The following is a 21,934-nucleotide window of genomic DNA, read 5'->3' as shown; positions in this document are numbered from 1 at the left end:
CCTCCATCAGTGTATAGTTGCAGTTGAGTATATGTGTATGTATATACAGTGCATATGATCAAGTGCACAAGTAGTCATGGTTACTGATTGGGGTAGATGTCATTTAGACTTCCTCCATCAGTGTATAGTTGCATTTGAGTATATGTGTATGTATATACAGTGCATATGATCAAGTGCACAAGTAGTCATGGTTACTGATTGGGGTAGATGTCATTTACTTACTACATGCTAGGTTGGGATGTAGCCCAGTGGAAAAGTGCTCGCCTAATGCACAGTCAGTCTCGATCAATCTCCGTCGGTGGGCTTATTGGGTTATATTTCTCATTCCAGCCAGTGCACCACAACTGGTACATCAAAGGCTGTGGTATGTGCTATCCTGTCAGTGGGATGGTGCATATAAAAGATTCCTTGCTACTAACAGAAAAATGTAAGTGGGTTTCTTTTCTAAGACTGTATGTCAAAATTATCAAATGTTTGACATCCAATATACATGTAGTCAATGATTAATAAATCAATGTGCCCTAGTGGTGTCATTAAACAAAACAAATGTTTTACTATATGGTCACTAATAGTCTTTTCATTGAAGTATTCCATAGTGTAAAATGTTTTACTATATGGTCACTAATAGTCTTTTCATTGAAGTATTCCATAGTGTAAAATGTTTTACTATATGGTCACTAATAGTCTTTTCATTGAAGTATTCCACAGTGTAAAATGTTCTCCACTAATAGTGTAAAATGTTTTACTATATGGTCACTAATAGTCTTTTCATTGAAGTATTCCACAGTGTAAAATGTTCTACTATATGGTCACTAATAGTCTTTTCATTGAAGTATTCCATAGTGTAAAATGGTCTACTATATGGTCACTAATAGTCTTTTCATTGAAGTATTCCATAGTGTAAAATGGTCTACTATATGGTCACTAATAGTCTTTTCATTGAAGTATTCCATAGTGTAAAATGGTCTACTATATGGTCACTAATAGTCTTTTCATTGAAGTATTCCATAGTGTAAAATGGTCTACTATATGGTCACTAATAGTCTTTTCATTGAAGTATTCCATAGTGTAAAATGGTCTACTATATGGTCACTAATAGTCTTTTCATTGAAGTATTCCATAGTGTAAAATGGTTTACTATATGGTCACTAAGTCTTTTCATTGAAGTATTCCATAGTGTAAAATGGTTTACTATATGGTCACTAATAGTCTTTTCATTGAAGTATTCCATAGTGTAAAATGGTAAACAAGAGCAACAAGGACGAGAAGTAAAATTAATTCAAAGAATAGTCATACTCGATATAATAATCATGGAAAACGTAATTTTGGTTCCGTGATTTATCGACATGCTACTGACATGGTACCGGAAACAATTGTTTCCATAAAATCTGAGGGCCTGCAACATTAATATTATTCAAGTATGACAACTGAGCCAAAAGCCCACCTAGCTCTTACAATAATAAGGCCTAAAATAAATTGAGTGTTTCCAGGAACCCTACCGTACTTAAGAAAAACAGCTGAGCCTATTTTTTTCTAGATGTATTATTTTTATTATTATTATTTTTTATTAACATGTAGGTGAAAAGAGTGTATACGTAACATTTTATCTTGATCTGTATCGATCAATGTATTTGTTTTTAAAAAGCTAACCTACGTACATACTTTTAAATGCCTATTCTCGAAAAAAAAAACATAATTTGTTCAGGCCTAATTAGAAAGAGCATGTATGAAATATCACTATAACTGCCGTAAACACAAAAACCCCAAGACAGACAATTTTATTTTAAAGAAAACAAATACACTGAAATTGCTTTCTGCAGATGATTGCTCATGAGGCAATCCCGTGTTATGTTGGCTGATTGTATTCTAATGAACATCGGATATGTTTAAAAAGCTGCAGTCCACCTGTAGAATTACCAGCAGGCCTTTCCCCAGGATTGTTTTAAGGCGCTTACATTTTTAGCATCAGTAGAACACAAATCAAGCCAAAATAAGTGGGGTAGTGGGTAGAAAACAGTTAAGTGTTTGCCTTCAATCCTGCTAATCATGCTCTTTTTTTTTAAAGTAACCATCAATTCCCCACCCTCAATTTCATAATTTGTGCCATGTTGTTGCTGTTGATTTCAGCATCGTGTTAAATGCTTGTTGTGATTTCTGCTTGTAGAATACCTGGGCTAAGAATGCCGACTTCACAGTATATTCCATGTATATATAAAAAAAATATTTTTTTAAACGTTAATAAAATTAAAATTTACGTTCTTTTTAAAATCCAGCTAACTTATTAAATGTCGTACAAATATATATCTAACATTATCTAACAAATATGATTATTGTAAGCTAATTCAGTGTACGTTTAACTGCAATTTGTATAAATAATGCATGTTCATTTCCCGCGATTGCGATCTCTCGACCATAGGTACAAAATTAACAAAGACAAAGGAAATAAATTAAACTGCCGTCAGGTATTCATTGATGCTAACAACTATTGTTTTTCTACAAATTTACATCAAGATTTACTTCTGTGTAATCATATTGTTCAGTGTTGCAACGAAGCCTCTTGACACGTGGGTGTCGGCTGACTCTGAAGCATGATGTATATTCGCGTCGAGAGCTTTCCTCGGTTCAGCCAACGAACGTTCTTCCTAACGTTTGCGAACTATTTGACTGGTGTCCGTCGTGTCCATTTGGTTTAACGTGAAGCGCACAAACCAGTGTAGCGAACGTTTTGTTTTCGCTCGATCTGGCTGAATTCAGCTCTTGTCTTGAGATCACCTACATGTCTTTCGGCCCTGAACTGGCATGTGTATTCAAATCGACACGCATTGTCAGTTTGTTTTTATCACTTTGATTCAAAGACTTTACAAAGTTAAAATAACAAGTTACAGATCTTCCAGACATTGAATTACCGTCACATTGCTGTCATACATGTCGAATGCATGCGGTTAAACTTAATAACAGTGATTATTAAAATAAACAAACATCATAAGGCCTACGCTGTATTCTGGATTTTCTCATTACCGGTCGTGAGATCGCTATTAAGCTAATTGAATATTTGGTATTATTATTATGTTTGAGCTGTCAGATTATGTAACCGTTTGTTCACATCAGAAGATAGAAAATGGTTTAGCAAAATTTTTAGCCACTTGCAAATTTTATTAGCCATTGTTTTAAAAATAATTTTTAATTAGCCAATGGCTAATCTGGCTACCGACAGTGCGAGCCGTGGATGTTTTCAGTGTGTGGGAGTTTTGGGAAGGGGGTGTTAGGATAGAAATGATTGATTGCCAACTTAACTGTACTTTTAAAAAGTGCTTCATCTATCGTTTATTCAGTTAAATGGTACAGTTGATTCTGTCAATGGGCATCTTCTTTGATCAGCCTTGAAGCTTGATTGCTCGGCACGGGAATCCCGTTACGCGTAAGCGCCTTCCTGACGGATAAGCGGTCCCAGTAGTTGTGGTAAAATTACTAAACACCAGTTGTGAGCAGACGACTGGTCCATTGTTAGGTATTTAGGAAGTGTTTTATCTGTCATAGTAATTAGGTGTGCTTGATATACTGGTACACAAGTTGTTTGCAAGAGGTAGTCGACTGCCATGCTTGTACTTGTGAAAATGGTTTTTCTAAAGCACTTCTGCCCCAGACTGGGTCCCTGGCCTCCAGAGGTCGAACCCGGGGTGGTCATGCACGAAACCGTAGTGGTATAGGAGCATGTTAAAAACATTATGTCATGTCAAATCAAGGCGTAGCGGCAATTGATTTAAGGCGCTTCCACATCGTCAAAGCGCTTACTTTACGGACCAAGGCATGTCGGGCCGCTACGCCTAACGGCCCTGGGGAAACCCCTGACCAGTAATACACACATGCTGCAACATTGTTCAAGATAACACCTAAACCAGTACATAATGTGTGGCAAATGGAGAAAACCATCTGGGTATTACTATAACCAACCTCCGTTTATCAGACATTATACTTTATTATAACACACAGATGCTAAAGTAATAATTATTACATGGAATGAAATACTGTATACATGTAAGTGGTAATAATAAAGTATTATCTGTTCTAATTAAAGGCAAATCTAAGTGAGAATGTGTGTGTGTGTGTGTGTGTGTGTGTGTGTGTGTGTGTGTGAATGTGTGTGTGCATGTGTGTGTGTATGTGCATGTACATGTACATGTGCATATGCATGTACATGTGCATGTGTGTGTTCAGAAATCCATTGAATATATAAATTTATATTCAAGCACGAAAATGTAATAAATTGTAATTCTAATAATATAAAAATATTTTATTTGCAAAGAAAATCTTTTAAAACTGCTACAAACTGAGAACAGTGCCCAATTTAAATGTGCTATCTGAAAGCTGCACAATGGCAGAACAAATATTTGTTAACGTCTGCTTTGAAATGCAGGCATTATACCTTCATCTATGTCCATAAAAATTTAAAAATTAATAAATAATTTAAGTTATTAATAAAAGAAAGAAGATTATTGTAAAATCTTTATGCATGACTGATGGAACTGGGTGTATTCTGTTGAAGTGAACACTCCGTAACATTATACCAGGTGTATATTGTTGACAAGTTTGCTATCTTAGTGCAACTCATCTGTCTCTGATTGCTCTACAGTGTGCGCTTGGTGTGGGATCAATGCCCATTGGTGGGCCCATTGGGCTATTTCTCATTCCAGCCAGTGCACCACGACTGGTATATCAAAGACCTACCCCGTCTGTGGGTTGGTGCATATAAAAGATCCCTTGCTGCTAATCGAACAGAGTAGCCCATGAAGTGGTGACAGCGGGATTCCTCTCTCAATATCTGTGTGGTCCTTAACCATATGTCTGACACCATATAACTGTAAGTTGAGTGTGTCATTTAATAAAAAATGTCCTTCCTTCCTGATGGCTCCATATACTAATATACAGTCAACTTGTCACATTTTGTGGATTTACTGATTTTGTGATTTTTTATAATTTGATTGTACTAATCCACCTGTTTACATAGCATATAAACACTTTACAGTTTCCATATTCCTGAGCAAAGAATATGCATGCATCATTAATTTGTTGTTATTTATTACAAATAAACTTTACAATAACAAAATGTATGGCACTTAATTGTAACTTTAATATAGCATTTTTAAGAATATATAGAGGATACTCCCCGAGTGTCTTGTGATATCATAATTTATCAGCACGAGTTGATAAAAGTATGAAATCTGAGGCTTGCTGATAAATTATGATATCACAAGACAGGAGGGGGGTATTCTTTTTATAACCATTATCATTCTTTTCATTTGTGACAGTTGTAAACAATGTCAGTAATATGGGTTGAATGTCAGCGGTAGACTCGTTAACTAGCAGAAGGACAGTGGCGTGATATCACTAATGGGAGGTTTAGTGCTGAAACAAACACAGTGACATAACAAAACATTGTCTTGTGATTAAAATTTGACTTATCAGGAGATATCACAAATTATAGTGCCAGCGATATCTTCTACAAAAGCCTTTAATTATGGATGATAAGATTGCTTACTCCAGGTTAATTTTTATTGAACTTAGATGATTTGTGAAAATAATTTTATACAGCCACATTATAAACATAAAATAGAGGTACAAATGTAGATTTAGCTGTGTGTATTGTAGCATCTTCTCCAGTTAGACACCATTTTGTTTGGGGGTTTTGCTGGAGGAAGAAGTGATGTTCGATACGAATGAAGGATGAACCGTTTTACTTAATGATGCATTTATAATTCAACACATTTTTATTTGATCTTATAAGATGTTGGACACATGGTTAAGGGCCATACAGATCACTAGAGCAGAAACCTAGCTAGCTTCATGCTGCCACTGCATGGGCTGCTATTTTCAATTAACAGCAAGAGAACTGTTATATATGCACTACCGGCCTCGGTGGCGCAGTGGTTAAGCCATCGGACTACAGGCTGGTACGTACAGGGTTCACAGCCCGGTACCAGCTCCAACCCAGAGCAAGTTCTTAAGGGCTCAATGGGTAGGTTTAAGGCCACTACACCCATTTCTCTCTCACTAACCACTAACCAACTAACAGCTAACCCACTGTCCTGGACAGACAGCCCAGATAGCTGAGGTGTGTGCCCAGAACAGCATGCTTGAACCTTAATTGGATATAAGCACAAAAATATGTTGAAATGAATGAATATATATGCACTATATTCCATAGACAGGATAGTACATACTATGGCCTGAGTTACATTAGTCATTGTAAGGAGAAGTAGACAATAGACCCACTAATGGGGATTGATCCTGGATCGACAATGCAGCAAGCGAGCACTTTACCACTGGGCTATTTTCCACCCCATGCTGCTCATATTAGAAGTTTCCACACAAAGGAGGTGGCTATTTAAGCAGGTTCACTTACCTTTTTATCATAAAGCTTGGTATCTATTTTGGTGAAGTCTATTGCGTCATGCATGGACGCCCTCCGCCGTTGTGGGTTATATCCAGGAGGTGGGGTCGATGGAAGGTTGTCCGATGCCATCACGGTTCCGGGGATCTTCTCAGAGGCAAAGGCAAATGAAAGATCTCGGAATGCTGAAATATTACTGGGGCCTGTGGAGCAGGGGCTGATGTCTGCAAGTTAAAACACAACAACATCACAATCACATGGTGAGGAGCAATACAAGAAATAGAAGTAATGAAATAAAAAAGGGAAAAAAAGAAATGTTTTATTTAATAACACACTCAACACATTTTATTTATGGTTGTATGGCGTCAGACATATCATTAAGGACCACACAGATATTAAGAGAGGAAACCCGCTGTCGCCATTTCATGGGCTACTCTTTTCGATTAGCAGCAAGGGATCTTTTATATGCACTATCCCACAGACAGGTTAGTACATACCATGGCCTTTGATATGCTAGTTGTGATGCACTGGATGGAACGAGAAATAGCACAATGGGTCCACCGACAGGGATCGATCCCAGACCGACCGTGCATCAAGCGAGCGCTTTACCACTAGGCTACGTCCCGCCCATAAGTAATGAAATAAACTACATTAAAAAAAAAAATTAACACGTACAAAATAATTTTTGCATATTTGCAGAAGGCATTATATTTTAAAATCTAATGTACCATAATCAGAAGCTGGTTAATTCACATGCTTTTTATCTAAGTATAACCAATTGTTTTTGAAAATGTCTAACAGTATTTTTTGCAATTTGCACAATGAGTGTATGTAGAGGGCAATAAGTATTCAAAATCTAATGTACCATATAATCAGACGCTGATTCACATGCTTTTTATCTAGGTCACCAATTGTCCTCTTACATCAATTATGTATTATGTATTATGTATTGCAGTAGTGCTTAAAATAAAGATTTTTTCAAGAAGCTGATTTTGTAATGAAGTACTAGTAGTATTTTTTGTAAAATCTGATTACAGATGTTCTACTCATCAAGTGTCCAAAAATAATATGGAAAATATACATGGATGTTTGGTCATATGTGAATAAAGTTTACTTAAGGTTGCAAATTTATATTTTAGAATAGAATGGTTCACTATCAATGGGTATGGGTAATGGTACATGTTTGGCATGCTTCCATCAGAGACCGGCCTTGGTGGCATCTGGTTAGGCCATCGGTCTATAGGCTGGTAGGTACTGGGTTTGGATCCCAGTCGAGGCATGGGATTTTTAATCCAGATACCGACTCCAAACCCTGAGTGAGTGCTCTGCAAGGCTCAATGGGTAGGTGTAAACCACTTGCACCGACCAGTGATCCATAATTGGTTCAACAAAGGCCATGGTTTGTGCTATCCTGCACAAATAAAAGATCCCTTGCTGCTAATCGGAAAGAGTAGCCCATATAGTGGTGACAGCAGGTTTCCTCTCAAACTCTGTGTGGTCCTTAATCATAAGTCTGACGCCATATAACCGTAAATAAAATGTGTTGAGTGCGTTGTTAAATAAAACATTTCTTTCTTTCTTTTTCCATTTGGTCAAAAAGGCTCTTCCAAACTAAAAATGGACACTCTTTTTTATGGGGTGGGGGAGAGTTAATTGTCCCCTTTTCCCTCAGTAGGTATGTCCCCGAATATAAAACAAATTACTACATTTTAACTAATAAGTATTAAACCAAGTAATAAACTGATCTGGTAATAATAATAAAAGTATCAAAATCTAAAATGCATAATCCAAATTTAACAGTAAAATGTATATAACCAAATAATGCAACACATTAAAAAAAATCACACACACACACACACACACAAATAAATCAAAACTGTATGGTTTTCATTTCAGACGCTCTTATATAATAGGATGACATTAAATCACACACAACCAACAGGTAGTAATTCCCTATAGATAAACGATGCACTCAATCAGTGAACAGTTTGTCTTGCGTCCACAGCGGGGCATTGTTAAACATCCGTTCCATCAACCATCAGCCACAGACAGCAGAGGATTTGAAAACAACTAGAGAGGACCGATATGGATGTTATGCAACACCTAATAATAATGTGTTACAAAAGGCTGTTATTACTCGAATCACTGAATTATACATCTCTGGGGGTTCTCCAAATTGAAAATTGGATTGAGCCGTGAATTCTGTGTAGAATCCATAGAGTTAGAGTATGGCAAATGACCACATAGCTGTAGGAGGTATACACAGTAAGGATAACCACAATGAAACCTGATGATTAAATGTGACACTAAATGATTTACAGCCCAATGAAATAAAACCTGTAAATGCAGCTGACACTTAGCACAGCAGAAAAAAGTGACAATTTTGATGGAAAATGTAGGGAGTAATGTATAAGTGAGTGCTGAAAGTTTAAAAGTTTGTTTTGTTCAATGACACCACTAGAGAACATTGATTTATTAATCATCGGCTTTTGGATGTCAAACATTTGGTAATTCTGACATATAGTCTTATAGATAGGAAACCTGCTACATTTCTCCATTAGTAGCTGGCAATCTTTTATATGCACCATCCCACAGCCAGGAGAGCACATATGCCACAGCCAATGAGTCCACTGATGGGGATCGATCCTACAGACCAACCATGCATCAGGTGAGCATTTTGCCACTGGGCTACATTGTGTCCCCAGTTGGATATATGGACACATGGATCGATTGATCGATATCTCAAGTATAAACGGATTCAGTTTTACATTTTATTACAGAGCTATATGTCATGTTCTCTGTCTATTTATGGAATCGTGTTTTGTCGATTTATTTCCCAGGTGTATTACAGACAAAGTGAATTTATCTACATTCATCCAAGATCTTGATGTAGAGTTACATGCATCTGGAGAATTAGTCTCAGTCAATTCATGAGACACGTCGGAATATTTATAGCTCAAAGAATTAACATGCAGGACTTGTTATAGTCAACTGTCTTTACTACAAACGAGAGATGTCAGCCATCAGTAATCCTTGGCTATACATTGTGGTATTCTATGAAAAATGTGCCTTCCAAATAGCTCCCCTTAAGTCTGTCTGATCCTAGCTGTTACACTAATACACCGTACTGACATTATATATAGCTTTACCAGGTGAGAAAATCTCATTGACTAAAACATATTGTGACAAATGACAGTAGCTGTCCTATAGTGGTTAATTACTAACCTGTACTGACATAATATATATATATATATATATATATATATATATATATATCTATACTGATGACAAACAGAAATGATTACCAGAGTGTTTTTAGGTATCGTCATTATCATATATTTGGAATAAAAATTGTTTTTATTCCTAATATATGATATAATTTGACGATATCGAAACACACAAGGGTAATAATCTCTTTATCATATAATCATATTTTTGTAAACTGTATATGCAACTTTAATTCCAGTCAGTCATTACCCAATGGTCAAATGACATAAGAATATGTGACGCAGTGTCTTTTTGAATGGAAATGATGTCAAACCTGAATGATGTCATTATGGATATCCTTACATCAAAATAAACTAGTGTACAACATTTTTTGTTTTCTGAATGCTGGACAACTTTCAGTGTAAAGTTGCTATTGAAATGTTTTTGTTTAACGACTATAAATGCATACATTGTACGTTAGTTTAAATGTCAATAAACATAGTGCCATGACCTCGATTAATTTACATCTAATATGCAAAGTTACCAAATTCTGAAAGTATGTGATCTGAAAAAAGATCTGGATATGCTAGCTATTGTATGATAAACAGAGAATACTACATTAGTGGTTGTTAGAGAGCTTTAGCCTGGTGCACTGGCTGGAATGACAAATAGCCCAATGGGCCCACGAAGACCGACCACACATCAAGCGAGCACTTTACCACTGGGCTACGTTCCGCCCCTTATAAGATTGATGACCTTTAACTAACTCAGTTTTATTCCCCATTCCCGTAAATTTCCCTCCACTGGTAGAGGTACATCAAAGACCATGGTATGGGAAAGTATATATAAAAGGTTCCTTGCTACCATTTCAGTACAAATAGACTATGTGGTGATCAGTTTCCAATCACTTTGTGTCTTAAGCAAAATTAAGTGTCAAAATTACCATAAATACCTAATTTAACATGTTGCTTTTGTTCAAAATGTGCTGAGGTGTCATTAAACAAATATTCCTTTATTTTCTTTATTAAATACATGTATTACAGAGTGGCCTAGATCCAAATCAGCCCTGATAAATGGTTTGTTTCGACAACATGCAGTTTTTACATACATGTACATATGCATGCAAATATTTGTGTGCTGGATCCTTTAAATTTAATGGTTCCATTTTTTCACATCCCAACCAGTGACCCATCATTGATATATCAAAGGTCATGGTATGTACTGTCATGTCTGTGGAGATCCCTTGCTGTTAATTATTGGAAGAATGTAGTGGATTTTCTCGAAAGAATACTTGTCAGAATTATGAAAAGTTTAACATCGAGAAGCTGCTGATTAATTAATCAATGTGATCTAGTGGTTTCATTAATCAAAACTATTTTTCATTCATATTCATTGTCTTGACTTTTGTGCTCATATATATATATATATATATATATATATATATATATATATATATATATATATATATATATATATATATATATATATATATATATTGATACATTCAACCAAACTACATGTATATAGGTAAATGTTTGCTAGTCTGGTTTATGCTCTTTAACATAATATGGAATAACCCACATCAGGAACCAGTTACGTTGTTCACGAACATCAGGGTTGCTCACTGTTGCTGAATGCAGGGCAGTACCTACCAGTCATATAGTTTAACCACTAGACAACAGAGGCCAGTTTGGACAACAATTAAATCTGTGTTGACCGAATAAAGCTATTTAACAGAAGGTCATTTTTGAAACAGCTGCCATGATATTAGTGATTTCTTTAAACTGCAGTATCGGTAGAATTACTTGATCACTCTGGATTCCATTCAGGTTGACCTTTTCCAGTTACAACATAATACAGGAACTGAGTGATAGGAGTGGAAGGCAGTAATACATCAGTCAGGTGCCGAGTTTCTAATGGGAAATATTTACATAATGTTAATTATACTCCACACCAAAAAATAAGCAACATAAGGTGTTTTTGTTGTTGCTTTTAAATAAATCATCTTTCCAATTATATGTCAACTTATTTTAACAATACATTCAAACCACTCCAAAATATCAATACCATAAAATAAACAAGAACAGACATCTATTTCACTGTTAATTGCAATTAAAAAATATATCATATATGTTCATTGTAAATTGTTAACATTTTGTTTCGATAAGATTTCTTCCTGACAATTAGGATCCAACTTTACAGAAGGTCATCATCACTGATTTGTTTTAAATGTGTTCAGGACTAATTAAGTCTTAAATATATAATACATTGTTGACCAAAATGAATCGTGTGTGCACAATGTGGATATAAACACCTGCATTTATCATACATTAACGGATTGTTCTGCATTTATCATACATTAACGGATTGTTCTGCATGAGTCAGATATTTCCACCTAATAAGACCTTTTTAATGACTAAAGTTAAACTTTAGTTTAAAAGTTTGTTTTGTTTAATGACACCACTAGAGCACATTGATTTATTAATCATCGACTATTGGATGTCAAACATTTGGTAATTTTGACATATAGTCTTAGAGAGGAAACCCGCTACATTTTTCTATTGGTAGCAAGGGATCTTTCATATGCACCATCCCACAGACAGGATAGCACATACCATGGTCTTTGATATACTAGTTGTGGTGCACTGGCTGGAATGAGAAATAGCCCTATGCATGGGCCCACTAAATGGGGATTGATCCCAAACTGACTGCATACCAAGTGAGCACTTTACCATTGGGCTATGTCCTGCCCTAAAGTTACACTTAGATTTTGTTCTGCTCACAGGTCAGAGGTCATAGGGTTTTACATGCACAAGCTGTTGTAGCACACGCCTGTCATGGGCACAGGTCAGAGGTCATAGGGTTTTACATGCACAAGCTGTTGTAGCACACGCCTGTCATGGGCACAGGTCAGAGGTCATAGGGTTTTACATGCACAAGCTGTTGTAGCACACGCCTGTCATGGGCACAGGTCAGAGGTCATAGGGTTTTACATGTACAAGCTGTTGTAGGACACGCCTGTCATGGGCACAGGTCAGGTCATAGGGTTTTACATGCACAAGCTGTTGTAGCACACGCCTGTCATGCTCACAGGTCAGAGGTCATAGGGTTTTACATGTACAAGCTGTTGTAGGACACGCCTGTCATGGGCACAGGTCAGGTCATAGGGTTTTACATGCACAAGCTGTTGTAGCACACGCCTGTCATGGGCACAGGTCAGGTCATAGGGTTTTACATGCACAAGCTGTTGTAGCACACGCCTGTCATGGGCACAGGTCAGAGGTCATAGGGTTTCTGTTCACATCATCAGTGTCTTTATATCCAGTGTGTTTCTCATTGGATTAAAAAAAGAAATGTTTTATTTAACGATGCACTCAACACATTTTATTTATGGTTATATGCCATCAGACATATGGTTAAGGACCACACAGATTGAGAGAGGAAACCCGCTGTCACCACTTCATGGGCTACTCTTTTCGATTAGCAGCAAGGGATCTTTTATATGCACTATCCCACAGACAGGGTAGTACATATCACGGCCTTTGATATACCAGTCGTGGTGCACTAGCTGGAACGAGAAATAGCCCAATGGGCCCACCGATGGGGATCGATCCCAGACTGACCGCACATTGAGCGAGCGCTGTACCACTGGGCTACGTCCCGCCTCTCTCATTGGATTACTACAAACATTAGAGTGACCAGACACACACTGAATATACACACACCAATGTTCTGACATGGAACCCACAAGGCAGAAGAAAAAAAGGCCGCCCATAGAACGCATGGCAAAGGTGGACACCAAAGACAGGATGCACCTGGAGGCAGCCTGAAACCAGAGCCCAGGACAGACAACTCTAGAAAACTGTAGTCAATGGTCTATGACCCAAAAGGGATGACAGGCATGAAGAAGGAAGGAATATTCTACATAAGAAAATACACTGCATACATGTATATGTAATAATAGTCACATATTCCAACCAGTGCCATCACAACTGGTATATCACCAGCTGTGGTGTGTGCTGTCCTATCTTTGAAAAAGTGTAATTCTTGTTTTTATAATAAATGAAAAATATTTATTACCCGGTATGTGTGTAAAGTTATGATGAAATATACTCATTACTTTCATTTTCTTTCATCAAATTAACTAAAATCATTAAAGGGACAGATCCTAGTTTTTAAACACTAAGGCATATTTCTCACTATAGAACCATTTATGACCACTGGAATCAAACATTACTCGCATACTTATATTTTAGTGTTTAGGTTATCCATTTCCATACAACCGAAGTGTTTTTGGTGATCCTGGTGTTTCTAATACCACAGAATACATTTTTCATATTTTTAAAAATGCATACATGTGCGTCTAAGATATAATGGTTATGTACATGTAGTTGGATTTTAGTCTATTTTCAGGGGTATTTCAACGTCACTCTGTTGTATCCAAATTTGTTACAGGTTTGTAAATTATCTTAACTTTTATGGTTGAAACTAGGGTGTAGGTGAAAAATATGCCTTAGTGTTTAAAAACTAGGGTCTGTGCCTTTAATCTGTCATATGTATGGCTGATTTTTCAGTCAATTTGTAAAACGATTGAAATATTTAGGCAATTTATAAAGTGATCTATTTGGGAACCAGTCACTTTACAAACTGCCTAAAAATTTCAGTCATTTTATAAATTAACTAATTTTAGACATTGACTGAAACATACATGTATTTATTATCCACATGGTACAAGATATTCAGGGATATATAACACACATGTGTCACAATGATTTCATATTCACAAAGAATGACGTAATTTAGCTCTGTGTAAATGCTTACAAAAATTACATCATTTCATCATCTCCTTTTAGTTACATTTGAACACTTTGACATGGTCCTAGCTTGTTATTCATAACAATAATATTATGGATAATGTGGATAATAAAGAAATTATTACACTCGCATGTGAATCGTACTGATTTTACAAAACTCACGTCAGGATTCATCGTTTTGTAAAATCGGTATGGCACACAAGTTTGTATAATAATCTCTATTAACAAACTGACAAAAAAATTAAAATAAAATAAAATAACATAAAAAACCCCTCAACAAAACCACCAACCCCCCTCGGAAAAAACACAACAACAACAACACAACAACAACACAAAAACGCCAATCTTTGTAAATATACAGTATCTTAACAATACTGCTCCAGAAAACGGAAGCACTAGAGCAATAAAGCTAAAAACTATAATTATTGATCATTTGATAATAAACAAGAGCTTTCATTCATACCCAGCCAGGTGGTATATGTGTTAAAATATACATCCACACATTGCTTCAGGACACATACTCAACAACTGGGGCAGTAAAGAAAACATAATCTTATTGATCATAAAACAGAAAAAGCTTGCGTTCACACCCAACCAGGTTGCAAACGTGTGTCAATGTTTGTAAGCATACTTTGTATGGTTTCAAACACACTGAACTGCCACAGTTACAATCATAATGGACAAGAAAATACTGATAGAATTGAACAATGGAACTTGCCAGTAAGTTCTACAAAGCCTATACATGAATGTTGGATGTTAGTGTAAATGTTTCTCTTCCAAATAAACATTAAAATGTTAAGTAACAAAGTAAAGCTAGGAAACAATTGATTAATACTGCAGCACATTTTAAATAATACAATATGTTAAAATCTTGTATTGAGTGGTTCTTCAGGCATTTATTAAAACCACCAAAATGTGCCTTCTGCTACAATGTTAAAATCTTGCATGCAGTGGGTTTTTTTTCAGGCATTTATTAAAACAACCACCTTCGGTGGTGTCCTGGTTAGGCTATCGGTCTACAGGCTGGTAGGTACTGGGTTCGGATCCCAGTCGAGGCATGGGATTTTTAATCCAGATACCGACTCCAAACCCTGAGTGAGTGCAAGGCTCAATGGGTAGATGTAAACCACTTGCACTGACCAGTGATCCATAACTGGTTCAACAAAGGCCATGGTTTGTGCTATCCTGCCTGTGGGAAGCTCAAATAAAAGATTCCTTGCTGCTAATCGGAAAGAGTAGCCCATATAGTGGCGACAGCAGGTTTCCTCTCAAACTCTGTGTGGTCCTTAACCATAAGTCCGACGCCATATAACCGTAAATAAAATGTGTTGAGTGCGTCGTTAAATAAAACATTTCTTTCTTTCTTTATTAAAACTATCGAAATGTGCCTTCAGCTACAGTGGTTTGTAATTATACTTGTCATTTTGTTTACTCTAAATTGTTATTTAAATTAAGTTTAAGAACATGCCGTAACATACATCAGCACCTTTTAAGCTCTATTTCATTTGTACCACATTAATAAAAAAAAGCTGAAAATATCTACTGGTCCTTAATTCATTTTGTAGAGTATATATAACAATTGTTTGTCTGTTTTCGTGAATTTATCGATAACAGTCACAAATTATGTAAAATTACGTAGTGTAATGAAGATTTTATACTACAATTGTGACCTGTTATACATCAATAAATTCACCAAAAAAAAATGTCAAACAATTTTTTTAAGTACAAACAATATATACTTCTATTTAGCTAAAAATACACAAAAATCAGTTTCTAAAATGCTTTCCATGAACTGTTTTATGAAATGATGTCCCATTTGACGTAATGACATCATCTTCTAAGGTTTATAAAATGTTAACATTCAGCTTTTAAGTGATGTCATCCAGTCAGAATAGTAAAGTTTGTTTTATTTAATGACACCACTGGAGCACATTGATTAATTATCGGCTATCAGATGTCAAACATTTTTCCTAATGAAGGAAGGAAATAGTTTATTTAATGATACACTCGACACATTTTATTTACGGTTATATGGCATCAGACATATGGTTAAAGACCACAGAGATACTGAGGTAGGAAACCCACTGTTGCCACTTCATGGACTACTCTTTTTGATTAGCAGCAAGGGATCTTTTACATGCACTTTCTCACAGACAAGAAAAGCACATACCATGGCCTTTGTCCAGTTGTGGTGCACTGGTTGGAACAAGAAAAAACCCAGTCAGCTGAATGGATCCACCGAGGTGGTTTGATCCTGCAATGCAAGCACCTCAAGCAAGAACTCACCTGACTGAGCTAAATCCCACCCCTCCAATCAGAACAGAGTAAATGAAATAATGACGGGAAGTTTGTAATTATATGCTATTGAGATCAGTTACTGGGCATATTGGTTTTTCAGTGAAATTTGGGGTCTATTGAGATCAGTTACTGGGCATATTGGTTTTTCAGTGAAATTTGGGGGATATAGAAGATCCTTTGCTAGCTTTCATTAGAAATTAAAATTAAGGTTTGTTTTGTTTAAAGGTACCATATATTGATTTATTAATCATTGGCTATTGGATGTCAAACATTCATTAATTCTGACATGTAGTCTTTAGAGGAAACCAGTTACATTTTTCCATTGGGGGGATGGGAATGGGAAATTGTTTAACATGCACATTCAGAGCAAGCTGTTGTAGCACAGACCTGCCCTGGGCACAAGTACCGGCCTCAGCCGATTCTTCTGTCCAGGACAGGAAAGGGTTGGGGTGGATGAAGGAGGGACTGCCTGCAAGGCAGGTGCAAGGGAGCACCAGCAGTCCAACCATAGCTGGTAACAGGTGGGGGGTGGTATGGTGCTATGTAATTTTGAATGTTCCATAGGATTAAGCCAAAGGGAAATGGATGCACATTTTGGTGAAGGAAATTTAGCGCAATTTTGATGGTCGTTCTAAAGAATAAAAGGTAGGGAGCTACATATAGGTTTGGATTTTAGTAGGCCGAAAGTAGCTCGATTTTTCCATTAGCAGCAAGGGATCTTTTATAAGCAATTTCTCACAGAAAGAAATTGAGGAGTACTGGTTGGAATGGGAAAAACAAAACAATCAGAGAATGTTGAGCTGATTTGATTCTATGACCAAGCACTCCAGGCAAGCACTCTACTGACTGCACTAGATATCCTGTCCCTTACATGTTTCATTAGAAGAGGATTTCCTCTCTTAATTGTATAAACCAAATGTCAAAATAATTATGTTAGACACCAAATAACAGTAAATTAAAAAAGTGTCAAGTTGGCATTAACAAAACATGTTGGGGGTTTTTCTTTCTTGCAATTCCCTATTCACAGATTTGTTGGAAACTGCATAGAAATTACATTGTACCCTTAGTGTAGATAAGACACTGTTAAACAAATATTGCGATAAAGATGATTAAATTGACATCGTGCCTTGTTTAAGCTGGCAAAAGACTATAATCCTTGCTAGTTCATTTCCTGGCCAGGAAACTAGAATATTGACAGCAGTAGTTCCAGACAATCCTGAAGCAATGGTGGACACAACTATGACATATACAAATCCACACTTCAAGAATCTGATCAAGGAGGGTCAAGATGTACATGTAGCCCAGTGGTAGAACAATCGCTTTGTGTGATATGGTGATATGGGTGGCACGTATCCCAGTGGTAGAGCAATCACTTTGTGTGATATGGTGATATGGGTGGCACGTATCCCAGTGGTAGAGCAATCGCTTTGTGTGATATGGTGATATGGGTGGCATGTATCCCAGTGGTAGAGCAATCGCTTTGTGTGATATGGTGATATGGGTGGCACGTATCCCAGTGGTAGAGCAATCGCTTTGTGTGATATGGTGATATGGGTGGCACGTATCCCAGTGGTAGAGCAATCGCTTTGTGTGATATGGTGATATGGGTGGCACGTATGCCAGTGGTAGAGCAATCGCTTTGGTGATATGGCGATATGGGTGGCACGTATCCCAGTGGTAGAGCAATCACTTCAAGGTGTGATATTTTTTCGTGCTGGGGTGTCGTTAAACATTAATTCATCATTCAAGGTGTGATATGGTGATATAGGTGGGATGTAGCCTAGTGGTAGAGTGATCGCTTCAAGGTGTGATATGTGTGGGACGTAGCCCAGTGGTAGAGCGATCGCTTCAAGGTGTGATATGTGTGGGACGTAGCCCAGTGGTAGAGTGATCGCTTCAAGGTGTGATATGTGTGGGACGTAGCCCAGTGGTAGAGCGATCGCTTCAAGGTGTGATATGGGTGGGACATATGCCAGTGGTAGAGCGATCGCTTCAAGGTGTGATATGGGTGGGACATATGCCAGTGGTAGAGCGATCGCTTCAAGGTGTGATATGGGTGGGACATATGCCAGTGGTAGAGCGATCGCTTCAAGGTGTGATATGGGTGGGACGTAGCCCAATGGTAGAGCGATCGCTTCAAGGTGTGATATGGGTGGGACGTATCCCAGTGGTAGAGCGATTGCTTCAAGGTGTGATATGGCGATATGTGTGGGACGTAGCTTAGTGGTAGAGCGATCGCTTCAAGGTGTGATATAGCGATATGGGCAGACATAGCCTAGTGGTAGAGCGATCACTTCAAGGTGTGATATGGTGATATGGGTGGAATGTAGCTCAGTGGTAGAGCAATCACTTCAAGGTGTGATATAGTGATATGGGCAGTACATAGCCTAGTGGTAGAGCGATCACTTCAAGGTGTGATATGGGTGGCACGTATCCCAGTGGTAGAGCAAACGCTTTGTATGATATGGTGATATGGGTGGCACATATCCCAGTGGTAGAGCAATCGCTTTGTGTGACATGGTGATATGGGTGGCACGTATCCCAGTGGTAGAGCAATCGCTTTGTGTGACATGGTAATATGGGTGGCACGTATGCCAGTGGTAGAGCAATCACTTTGTGTGACATGGTGATATGGGTGGCACGTATGCCAGTGGTAGAGCAATCGCTTTGTGTGACATGGTGATATGGGTGGCACGTATCCCAGTGGTAGAGCAATCGCTTTGTGTGATATGGTGATATGGGTGGCACATATGCCAGTGGTAGAGCAATCGCTTTGGTGATATGGTGATATGGGTGGTACATAGCCCAGTGGTAGACTGATCGCTTCAAGGTGTGATATGGTGATATGGGTGGTACATATCCCAGTGTTAGACTGATCGCTTCAAGGTGTGATATAGTGATATGGGTGGTACATATCCCAGTGTTAGACTGATCACTTCAAGGTGTGATATAGTGATATGGGTGGTACATATCCCAGTGGTAGACTGATCGCTTCAAGGTGTGATATAGTGATATGGGTGGTACATATCCCAGTGTTAGACTGATCACTTCAAGGTGTGATATAGTGATATGGGTGGTACATAGCCCAGTGGTAGACTGATCTCAAGGTGTGATATAGTGATATGGGTGGTACATAGCCCAGTGTTAGACTGATCACTTCAAGGTGTGATATAGTGATATGGGTGGTACATAGCCCAGTGGTAGACTGATCACTTCAAGGTGTGATATAGTGATATGGGTGGTACATAGCCCAGTGGTAGACTGATCACTTCAAGGTGTGATATGGGTGGTACATATCCCAGTGTTAGACTGATCACTTCAAGGTGTGATATGGTGATATGGGTGGTACATAGCCCAGTGTTAGACTGATCACTTCAAGGTGTGATATGGTGATATGGGTGGTACATATCCCAGTGTTAGACTGATCACTTCAAGGTGTGATATGGTGATATGGGTGGTACATATCCCAGTGTTAGACTGATCGCTTCAAGGTGTGATATAGTGATATGGGTGGTGCATAGCCCAGTGTTAGACTGATCGCTTCAAGGTGTGATATAGTGATATGGGTGGTACATATCCCAGTGGTAGACTGATCGCTTCAAGGTGTGATATAGTGATATGGGTGGTGCATAGCCCACTGTTAGACTGATCGCTTCAAGGTGTGATATAGTGATATGGGTGGTGCATAGCCCACTGTTAGACTGATCGCTTCAAGGTGTGATATAGTGATATGGGTGGTACATATCCCAGTGTTAGACTGATCACTTCAAGGTGTGATATAGTGATATGGGTGGTGCATAGCCCACTGTTAGACTGATCGCTTCAAGGTGTGATATAGTGATATGGGTGGTACATATCCCAGTGGTAGACTGATCGCTTCAAGGTGTGATATGGTGATATGGGTGGTACATAGCCCAGTGGTAGACTGATCGCTTCAAGGTGTGATATAGTGATATGGGTGGTACATAGCCCAGTGGTAGACTGATCGCTTCAAGGTGTGATATGGTGATATGGGTGGTACATAGCCCAGTGTTAGACTGATCGCTTCAAGGTGTGATATAGTGATATGGGTGGTACATAGCCCAGTGGTAGACTGATCGCTTCAAGGTGTGATATAGTGATATGGGTGGTGCATAGCCCACTGTTAGACTGATCGCTTCAAGGTGTGATATAGTGATATGGGTGGTACATATCCCAGTGGTAGACTGATCGCTTCAAGGTGTGATATGGTGATATGGGTGGTACATAGCCCAGTGGTAGACTGATCGCTTCAAGGTGTGATATGGTGATATGGGTGGTACATATCCCAGTGGTAGACTGATCGCTTCAAGGTGTGATATGGTGATATGGGTGGTACATATCCCAGTGGTAGACTGATCGCTTCAAGGTGTGATATGGTGATATGGGTGGTACATAGCCCAGTGGTAGACTGATCGCTTCAAGGTGTGATATGGTGATATGGGTGGTACATAGCCCAGTGGTAGACTGATCGCTTCAAGGTGTGATATGGTGATATGGGTGGTACATAGCCCAGTGGTAGACTGATCGCTTCAAGGTGTGATATGGGCAGGACGTATCCCAGTGGTAAAGCACTCATTTGGTGAGTGGTTGGTCTAGGATCTATCACCATTGGTGCAGCATGGGCCCATTGGGTTATTTCTATTTACAGCCTGTGTACCACGACTAGTATATCAAAGGTCGTGGTATGTGCTATCTTGTCTGTGGGATAGTGCATATAAAAGATCCTTTGCTACTAATGAAAAAATGTAGCAGGTTTCCTCTCTAAGACCATAATATGTCAACTTACCAAATGTTTGACATCCAATAGCTGAAGATTAATAAATCAATGTGATCTAGTGGTGTCGTTAACAAAACCAACTTTCAAGGTATGATGAGTGCCTCACTGACAGAACATTACATGCCATGGTTTTAATACACCCATCATGGGCACTAATTGGGATGGGAAAAACTCATGTCAGTTATAGGCACTAATTGGGATAGGAAAACCTCATGTCAGTTATGGATATAATTGATCTTAAGGCCCAGTGCACATTAGATGAGTGCTTTATAGCACCAAGCTACATCTTACTGAGTGACAAATATATTCTTTTCTTCTCTTTTTAAAGTTACAAAAGTGTGGGGTATTTTGTTTAACAACACCACTAAAGCACACTGGCTAATGGATGTAAAACGTGTTACTTCTCTCACAAATTATGGTAGCAGTGTT

General features: G+C 38.1%; 1 protein-coding gene across 1 annotated transcript in view; it reads right to left on the bottom strand.

Annotated features, from left to right (window-relative positions):
* Nucleotides 1-21,934, bottom strand: part of LOC121383815 (synaptotagmin-5-like) — an 85,169-nt gene that overhangs the window by 44,623 nt on the left and 18,612 nt on the right. The window contains exon 2 of the mRNA XM_041513914.1: nt 6,401-6,612. Within this exon, the coding sequence (XP_041369848.1) occupies nt 6,401-6,612 (212 nt within the window). The remainder of the gene's footprint in view (nt 1-6,400; nt 6,613-21,934) is intronic.

The sequence above is a fragment of the Gigantopelta aegis genome, chromosome 10 (genome assembly GCF_016097555.1).
Source record: "Gigantopelta aegis isolate Gae_Host chromosome 10, Gae_host_genome, whole genome shotgun sequence".
NCBI classification, from domain to species: domain Eukaryota; kingdom Metazoa; phylum Mollusca; class Gastropoda; order Neomphalida; family Peltospiridae; genus Gigantopelta; species Gigantopelta aegis.
This window is presented reverse-complemented; position numbering and strand designations above follow the sequence as displayed.